This window comes from Chenopodium album, chromosome 25 (genome assembly GCF_948465745.1).
Source record: "Chenopodium album chromosome 25, dcCheAlbu1.1, whole genome shotgun sequence".
In the NCBI taxonomy this organism is placed as follows: Eukaryota; Viridiplantae; Streptophyta; class Magnoliopsida; order Caryophyllales; family Amaranthaceae; genus Chenopodium; species Chenopodium album.
In genome coordinates, this window is record NC_137858.1 from 11,378,952 (window position 1) to 11,389,407 (window position 10,456).

Here is a 10,456-nt window from a genome sequence, read left to right on the forward strand (position 1 = left end):
TGTCATTCTTTGCAGTCTTTCACTACAACAAATCACAATCTGCTTGCTCTTTTATTAATAAAAGTAAGTTTTTTACAACTGTTGGCTACTTTTCAGATCTAAACTTCAAAATGAAATACCACAGCCCACAGGCAGCAAATTCACAGCAAGAGTGCAGGGCAATACAAGAAAGCTAAAGTACCTTGAACAGTTGAACTTTCATTATTCACATATAACAAGTACAATAATTTAAGCTTATGTACCCTTCAAAAGAACAACAAAATGGCCAAGTATGTCACTATCAACAAACGCTACCATTGATTTACGACAATGAACAAGATCTGGCCAAAAATATATTGATACGGACACACATATACATGCTAAAAGAAAAAAGCTCCTATTGGTTGTCCAAATATAAAATTCCGGGTGATTAGGTCGACACACATGATCAACAAAAGAACAGAAATGGAACATATATAATGCACTGAACTACCAAACAGGAATTACCGAAGCTCCTCCGTATTGAACTTATTCCAAGCTTCCTGCAAAAATTACACAGTAGGTAAGGTCCGACTGACAGATGAAGTCGGAAAAAGGGAAAGATAGTGTGTTTGGGGAGGGAGGGTTTTCTCCCTCCAAGAAAAAAGGAGAAGATCAAAAGGGAAGGAAATAGGGAAAACACCAGTACCAAATATATATGATTTGAATCACTAGGCACAAGATACTACAGTGATGATGCAATAAAGACTACAGAGACAGTGACTAATCAACAAGTCCTACCTCCCCTATAGAACAGCTCATAATAAAGCAGTGCGATCAATACAAAATCATTTAAGAAGTCTTAATCGAAAGATCAAAGCATCAAACTAAAACTCAAAATGATAGCCTACATGCAAGACACAACTCGCCCGCATAACAGATGCAAGCATGATTCTTGCCACACATGCACATATATACAGAGAGAAGAGGTAGGGAGAAGGGGCTATTTTCAGGTTACACATAGTGCACACTTCTGTGCCAACTATGCAATCCTGGACTGATGATTCAACAAAATTAATATGCAACTTGATATCCCATTTAAATTAAAGGGTGTCCAACACAAGCATGGAAAAAAATGTCAAAACATTTTCAATGGTCAAGTCTGTTAATAGATGGAAGAAAATATACATCCCCAAGGTTATAAATATGGAGCTAAAAAAAGGAAATATTAAACATAATCAAGCTTGATTAACAAATCAACATGAGATTAGTAACATTCCAAAGGGTTGTATAAACTATATATCATTACCTTTTAAAAGATTAAAGAAATCAATTTTACAACACAACTTCATTTAACTAACAGAATTCACTAGAAAGTAGTAAATCGAAATTGTACCTCAGATTGACAAGAAAGCCACAACACGGAAAGCAAGGCATAGAACTATAGAAGTCCTAGGCCACATAGGCCCTTGATAGAAATAATTAATGGAGTAAGTTAAAAATATAAATATACCTTCAGTAGATCAAAGGCTTTCTCCGCAACATACTTTTGCTCAAGACTAGCACCTTTCTGCTGCACTTTATCAGGATGGACACACAGTGCAGCCTTTTTGTATGCAATTTTAACTTGGGACGAAGTGATTAAGTCTGTTAAAGTAACTGGCCGCCAACCAAGTTCAGGGGCAAGCACCTGCTCATCCAAAAACATATGGAGAGAAGAGAGGTTATACAATCTCACCGAAAAATATTATCCAATTCAGAGAATATATATAAAGTACTATAAAGGAATAACTGAATAACATAATCCCAATAAAACATTGTCTACACTGTACATAGAAGCACAAATAAAGCAAAGAAGTTTAAACCCAATGACAAATACAGATCCAGAGTTAAAGATTGTGGCTCAAAAGAGATTTTCTTATACATTCACCATTTCACCTTGTACAAAAGCAGCATGCCATATTCTCCAATTTAGTTAAATACAAATACAATATGTTACATTTAACAAACTTACAAAAAGTTTATTTCGAAGTATTAACAGAAGAAATATACATGCAACTTATTATCCAAACCTGATATCTAACCTAATCCACTTCTCAACACAACTTTTAAAATCGGAACAATCATGTGAAAAGCGAAGGAAAGATAGAAGGAAGACATCACAAAGCAATCAGAGTCCCTAATGGCTTTTGTTACGACAAAATATACCTGTTGCAAAGATGACAGAAGTGCTCGCAAATTTCCCTCTTTCCCGGCAGCCCATCGTTTCATTTCCATTTCCATAGCTTCAGCAATCCTCTAAAACATAATCAGACATAAATGCAATAAATCAACAATATCAGGTGAGACTTACTCACACAATCAGTTCCCATTCCCCTTCCTACCTAGCCCTATCTCAAAGAAGATTGTGTGTGTGTGTGTGTGTGTGTGTGTGTGTTGGGGGGGGGGGGGGGGGAGAGAGAGAAGGGAAAAGTAGAATTACTTTTTTTTTTTTAAAAAAAAACAAAAAGATAGGAATCAAAATATAAGGCACAGCACCAAACTATAACCAAAATGCAAAGAAATACTCACATGTCTCTCTTCTTTCTCCTGCTGAGCATTATACTCCCGTTGATTCAAATCATTCAATGCTTGTTTCTAAAAGATAAACAGAATAGCAGCTTAGTGATATGTCTAATTATGTGAAGTTGTGAACAGAGCAAGTTATTTCAGCAGCATAAGTAACACCATGGTGATAAGTTAGTTAAGTCCGTTCAACTCAACCATGTAAGATCCAAAATGAAACATTAAACTAATGCATCGACAAAGCATGTAATATCGTACCAAGAACATCAACAATCTAGATACTCTTAACTACATAGTAAAGATCCAACAACTTCAATATCTGTTCCTTGATGATTAATGATACTTCCTTCATAAGGATGTTTCAAATTATTTTCCACATTTCTCTTTCAGGAAAGATACACAGACATCATTCCCCAAAATACCCTTATGGACACACATCTCAGATAATGTTTTTCATACCCTTATGGACTAGTGGACACACATCTCAGATAATTTCTTTATTTTATTTCTATTACTAAGATGGCACATACCCCATATTGTGAATATCAATAAAAAGGCAGGAGTATATTGCATAATTACAGTCAATGCTAATAGCAATGTGGTTCATAGAGGTTAATAGTTAATATAGAACAGAAGCCAGCATATAGGTCCACCAAATTGCCTTTAAAAAGCTGAATAGTTCCAACTACTTATCTATAATAATATAAGGCATGAGAGAACATAATAATGGATTAGGCTATAGCCGAGATAGGATGCGTTTTGGCTAGAGCGAGATAGGATGCGTTTTGGCTAGAGCTCCAAATTCTGCTACATCTTTGACATGCGTTTGCCATAATGCTGAAACTATAGCAAATGAACCTATCGACCTATCGTCATTGATGCATAAATAAAGAAACATTAAATTCTGCAATAAAGCCATGTTCCATTAACTTGATGTTTGTCAGCTATGAAGTCCACAAAATAGATTTAGGAGGACTAATGACAGAGGCTTCCTGTAATTGAAGAAGTTGCTAAAACGAGAAGCTATGTCTACCCTGTCTGAGTCTGAGATCATCAGCCTCCATTTGTGTGGGTTTTGGAGTAATTGTAATGAACTAACTTAGGGGAGGGTATTATGGGTAGTTTAAGTATGTTAGTAGTCATCAAATGTAGTATGGGTATTTTAGTAATGTTAGTTTGCTAGGTTAATTGCCTTTAGTATAAATAGGTAGAGAGGAGTAGAAGAAAGTTAGGCAGAATTTTGGAGTAGTTTCTTAGGAGAGTTGTGACCTAAAGTCACTATTGGAGCTTTGTAGGCTAAACCTACTACTATCGTTGTAGAACCATTAATTTGTTTAATCAAATTTCTGAGTTTTCCCCTTCGTTGTACTGTTATTACACCGAGTAATATCAGTTTATTACAGAAATCCTATTGGGGCCCTATTCCCTATTTCAGTAAGGCTGTAAGCATCAGCACACACAAAAGCAGAAGAAATCCAGACAACAGCCAGAAAGATACGAAGTGGAAGAATCCGTGCATGGAAACATATAGGAAAAGTTGAAATCGGATCAAGAACCCACCAGCTTTTTTTAGTTTAGTTAAGAACTTGAGCTGCTATTTTAGATACAAGAGTGGAAGAATTGACGAAGAATGACAAACATATAATTGTGTATATGAAAAGCATTAGGATAATGATCTTTTATGTTAGATGGTGAAAACCCAATGGGGTGCAGAGCTGCCTCCAATTGCTCGGAAATTCATATTTATATGGTGGGCTTAGATAGTGAGTAAAAACAATTGACAAAGAAACTGATCAACTAGTTTCCTACGATCTGTCTCCAGCTACTGATACCTCTAAATTCCCAGAGACATTAATGAAAGACTAAACAAGAGACAGTCAACTTTTATTGGGTCGTTTTGGGATAAGGCTGCAAAGCCTGCAATGTCTACTATCCCAGCCCTTGCTATCTCCATCACAGAAGAAATGATCAAATTTCTTTTGTGAAAAAAAAGGTTCGAAAGCGCCAATAATTGCTAACCCTTCATGTGGAAAAATGGGAATTCTCTTGCCTCTCCTTCCCCTGATTTTGCCTCAGGTTATCAATATCAGAATAAAGCATTGAAGATAGAATAAAAACCAGTAAAAGACAATTCAGATTTCAGAGTGAATCAATAAAGAAGTTCCTTGGCCTACACTAATACACAACCTTAATTCTTCCCCTCTCTCCTTGTTATTACTTAGTGAAGGAAGTGGACAGACAGCTTTATAACTTACTATTAATCATTTAAAAATAAAAAAATTTACTCAGGAAGTTATAAATTCTTTATGCACAGATTAGACATAATACAGGGAAGCAAAGCCAATCAACATTTACAACATAAAAATAACATCACATGAAACCAAAGACAAACACCAGCCACTGCAAATAAAACCAAAAGTGAAGGGCCAGTCCACATACCATACGCGCCTCATGTTTAAGGTGACGCTCATATCTTAATTTTCGCCTTTCATCACTTTCTCCTTCGCACTCCTCAAACACTCCTGACGATGGGGCACCTATCAACAGGTTTCAAATCATCAAAAATAATTAGCAAATGTTATCAAGAAAGCTACAAAGAAATAACTTTACCAACTGCTAATACCTCCAAATATTGATGAAAAGTCATCAGGAAAACCACTTTGTGGCACTATTTTCTCTTTTCCAAATGTGGTTTCAGAAAACAGATCCGGTACTTCATTGGTTTTTCTATTCTGTGATGTGTCAACTGTTAGCATCTCAAAATAATTGCCAAAGAGCAATATTTTAAAGTAATTAACCAAAAAAAAAAAGACAGCATGAGTTCCTTTTCTTTTGAGAGGGCAGTCTTACCGTAGATGTCTCTTCAGTTACAGGTACACTCTTCTTAGTGTGTGCACGAAAAAAAGAGTCCAAATCCTGCGCTTCCTCTTGAAACATCAGATCACTTGCCTTCTCCGCCTTATAGTTATGTGCACTTTCATCATGTAAGCTTCCCTCTATATCGATAAAGTTAGCTTCCTCTGGTTTTTTGCTAACTGACTTCTTCTCTACCTTTTTAACTGAAGTTCCATTTGCATGCCGCTTAACAGTCTTTTTGGTCTCACCAGTAACACGAAAAAAGGAATCCAAATCCTGTGCTTCCTCTTGAAACATTAGATCACTTGCCTTCTCCGCCTTATAGTTATGTGCACTTTCACCATGTAAGCTTCCCTCTATATCAATAAAGTTTGCCTCCTCTGGTGTTTTGCTAACTGACTTCTTCTCTACCTTCTTAACTGAAGTTCCATTTCCATGCCTCTTCACAGTCTTTTTGGTCCTGACGGTAACAAATTCCTCGAGTTCCTCAAGAGAAGAAGAACCTGAACTCTTCTCTGTTGAAGCAGCCTGAGCTCTTTCAACAGTTTTAAAGAACCACCAAGTGCATATTCAGCAAAATATTCAATGAAATATCTATCATACAAAAGCACATTGCATATATTCACCCAAATATTCATCAGACTATAACCCATTGTATGGCTTCATCTCTTAACACATGAACTCATTAAATTAGAACCCATCAAATAATCTCACAACACAGCTCAAAGTTCAACCAATCCAATAAGCAGGGAAGGCCATTAACACTACTGCATGCAGCTCATATATCTTTAAGTCATCAAATATCAATCATCCCAGTAAAACATGCACATAAAAATAAAAAAATAAAAAAATCAGCAAACTATAGCTCATTAAAAATGCAATAACATGGAAATTTCCAACAGACAATAAAAAAGACAAGTTAAACAAGCAGCTGCATACCTATCATTGGCAGCATTGCTCCTCCCAAACCCCGGTATCAAATCGTCTGATCCCGTCTTTACAGAACCGCTTTGAACTGGACCAGAACTTCCCAATTTTCCAAAGAAATCATCAACAGGATCAGATGACAACAAATCATCAGTTTCAAGCACTACATTAGAGGCTTTAGAGCTCCCATTCCCAGAAAACCCCCAAATTAAATCATCACCAACATCCAAAGGCTTCGAATTCGAGCTCGAATTCAAATTCAATGAGCCTTTGAGCATGGATTCGACATCGAAACCAAACCCTCCAACCCCACCTCCACTGGAAGAAGCAGAATTAGTTGTAGGAATTTGAAAAACATCATCAAAAACATCCGAACTTGCATAATTATTGGGTTTATTAACAGAATTAAGACCAAAAATATCATCATTTTGATCATTGAAAAAAGACCCACTTCCTAAACTTGAACTGTGTGTAGAATTTGAAAAGGGTTTGGTCCCAAAAGTCGGATCTAGATTTACAGAGGTATAATTATTGGGTTTTTTAGCTGCAGTTTTAGATGCAGCCATTGGAGCTGATTTTCCTTGGGATTTAATCCCATACCCTTCAACTAAAACACCAAAATCATCCATTTTTGTAAAATTTCAACTGGGTTTTTCCCAAATATCATTCAGATTGAACTCAAAGTACAATAATTTCGAATGGAATTTGTGTCGGTGCAAAAATTGATGAAAAAAAAAAAATTGGATATGAAATTAAAGTTGTGAATTGGAATTTGGAAGATAAATTAGCGCAAATTGGATGATTAATGGATTATACTTCGTATGATCTAACCCAGAAAGCCACGAAATTGAGAAGAGAGAAATTTCTGGGTAAAGGCTTTCTGGGTTGCTCGTCCGAAAGATAGATGTCTCTTTGTCGATCATTTACGTGTTTTTGTTGTTCTTTTTGTTTTTAACGGGTACTTTGTTTTTTTGTTTTTTAAATTACTTTTTTTAAATATCTTCGTTACGTGTTTGATGTTGTGGAAGATGATTTTGTCGTACTTCAAAATTTTTTTACAGAAAATAAAATTAAGAAAGTGATGTAAAGTATTGTCAACAAAAAAAAAAAAAAATGATGTAAATTAGAGTAGAGATAATCGCAAATCCTGGTTAATCTTGTCAATTGGGCAATCTAATGAGATTTTTACAATATTGAAAGAATTTAGCTAGCTGTGACAACTACCATTGAGGGCTAAGACCCATGCCACTAATATAGGTGCTACTTCGAATGCCCCTAGTTCGGTACATGGGGATTAGGGAGGCCACAGTCAGGCCACGGTCAACCTTGAGTACGGACATCTTCCTATCGTGTTAGGATTGTCTAACAAAGCATCGTGTCTGGTCCCGCAAGGATGGGACACACTAAAAGGTCAAAGGAATCCCCTAACCACAGATATATTAAAGCTTTATAAGAAAAGGTGCTCGCTCATGAGTTGCGTGACCAACCATGGGTGGCTTCATGGCCCTTTGGCCATGGGCGTAACCATGGACATGGGAGGCATGAAGGGCAATGTCTAGGATGAACTTCGACTCAAGCTTAGGCTCATGCAGATCCGGTGCACCATGGCTAATGACTTAGTACATCGATCGAGAGATGCCAAACTCGTGGGGTCTAGCGAGGACTTGAATGTGGTTGATGGCTACCATGGATCATGGGAGGTGGTTGCCCAGTATGACCTAGTAACTGCTTTGTGGCTCCCTAGAGGGCTAAGTTAGTGGGGCTGATTAGGCAATATCTCCTTAGTGGGGATCGTGGGTGGTGATTATCAAGAAAGATAACTATCCATCGGTTACCTTGATCAAGGTTAACTCTTTAACAAAAGTTGGCGTTTAATTACAACTATCGATGTTAGCAACGTCAGGACAAGCGTTGTTTGTTGCCCCCATTTATACTACACGCTGACATGACAATTGCTCTAAGGGCCTGTTCTAATTTACTGAACTAAATCGAACCGAACTAAACTGAATTGTTTATGAGAGAATGAAGGAAATTAGGAACTGAAGTGAACATAATTGAACTGAGCTGAATTGAACTGATATTGAGCTGAAGAGAACAGACCCTAACTCATATATCCTTGGTAAATGTACCATGACACCCTTACTATATGAGGCAAAAGTCAATTTACCCCGTTGATATATGTAAAAAGGATATCTATAAAGCCAACTTATAACTTTTCTTAAATGACGCACCAAAGGATTGTTAATATATTTTAATATGTGACAAGAAGAGAAAAAAAATACATATCTCTAATAATAAGTCATATGATATCTACAAAGATAACCAAAACCCGTAAGCTTAAAAGTTTAGACAATTAACTCTATTCTCAACTTTCATTTGTTCATTTAAGTACTTTATTTTGACTTTTTGTACCATTTACATAATCCACTCGGACTAATATTAGTGATTTATACGATTATACATAGGCAAAAGTATAGTCAGTATTTGTTGAAATCGTTTTAATGTATACTATTTGAATTTCTGCTACTTTTTACAATTTATGTTAACTAATAATAATTAAATATAGAGTAAATCCAATTACTCAATATGAGTAACAAAATATGTTACTCAAGGGGTAATATTGTCTCTTCATATCTACCATTCAACTTTCTCTCCTCACTCCTCTTCTGCCTTAACCATCACAACCACCACCATCTTCAGAGCCACCACCATCATTACTGCGTTGCTGCTGAACTTGACCCATCATCACTTTGTTGCCATTGAGCTTGACCCATCATCAATTGAAGAAGCTCGCTTAAATAAGGACATGGTCATCCCTTCCCTTTACAGTGTGTTTGGATAAAGAAAGAGGAGGGAAAAGAAAGGGAGGGAGGAGAAGAGGAGGGGAAGGAAGAATGGTGAGTTTTCTTTTCAAATCTCTCAATTGTTGGAAGGATTAATTTCCTACAATTTAATCCCTCCATTTCTCTCCCCTCCAATTCCCTTCCTTTCTCATTTGCTATCCAAATGAAAGATACTACATCTCTCCATTTACCTTCCCTTCTTTTCCCTCCATTTCCTTCAATCCAAACACTCCGTTAGGGTTGTGTTTTGTTCCGCCCTGATGTTGTTGTGGGCTTAAGAAAGGACGAAGAAGAGGAGGTCGACGGGGAAAGAAGATCGAGGTCGATGGCGGAAAGAAGATCGGAGTGAGAGATGGTGGTTGTGATGATGGTGGCGTGATGATGGTGGTGGTTGTAAGAAGGAGGAAGGAGGAAGGCGGAAGGAGGATGAAGGAGCAATTATTTACAATTATGCCATTTGAGTTACACCATTTGTTACTCAAATTGAGTAACTGGGGCTAGCTCATTAAATATTAAATACTATGTATATTACTTTGTATGGATCGAAATTCTACATTAAAATACAAATGCACTAAAATTGGGATACTATTAACAAAAAAACCGTACAAGTATAAATAATACAATAATCTTATTTTAATACTCATTTTAGTCTGATTTCCCTATCTTATAATAATAATAATTTATAAAAAGTATGAGACTACTCTTATGAATAGTGTAATGCCAATTATATTCTTCAAAATGTGCATTTACATGTTTACCCTCATTAATATGTACAAGTTTTTATTTTGCCTCCATTAATGTTAATTGTTTTTTTTTTTTATTTATATATTTTTCAAAATGTGCATTTACATGTTTACCCTTATTAACATGTACATGTTTTTATTTTGCCTCCATTAATGTTAATTGTTTTATTTATTTATTTATTTATTTAATTTGGCTTTTTTTAATGTTAATTGTTTTTTATATAATAAAAAAAAGTATTTAGAAAACTATGCAAACATTTTTGCCTCTAAAAAAATTTGTTTCCATATATTATGTTATCAACTAGATTAGTGCCCGTGCAATGCACGGATTTACCAGTAGTATATCTTGTGATTTTTGTAATTTTTTTAGAGTTTACAATATTCATATGTTCAATTTAATTGACCTTTTAATTATGCTAACAACTCCTATAAAGACTCTAACAACCTAATATGAACATAAATTACCAAAATAATATGTGCTTATTTTAAATTAATTACCTAAATAATAGCTACTATATATTTGTTTAAAATTAAATTGCATTTTTTTTTCAAAAAAAAATAAAT

The 10,456-nt window shown here is 35.6% G+C and overlaps 1 protein-coding gene across 1 annotated transcript; it reads right to left on the reverse strand.

Annotated features, from left to right (window-relative positions):
• Positions 1 to 178: 178 nt before the first annotated feature.
• LOC145615321 (uncharacterized) lies at positions 179 to 7,007 on the reverse strand. Its single transcript, XM_081670386.1, has 8 exons — positions 6,319 to 7,007; positions 5,374 to 5,914; positions 5,147 to 5,255; positions 4,963 to 5,060; positions 2,530 to 2,595; positions 2,167 to 2,256; positions 1,472 to 1,648; positions 179 to 521 (listed from the first exon to the last, which is right to left on the reverse strand). Exons 1-8 carry the CDS (start codon positions 6,933 to 6,935, stop codon positions 483 to 485), a joined length of 1,737 nt encoding a protein of 578 aa, XP_081526512.1. The 5' UTR covers positions 6,936 to 7,007; the 3' UTR covers positions 179 to 482.
• Between the last annotated feature and the right edge of the window lie 3,449 nt (positions 7,008 to 10,456).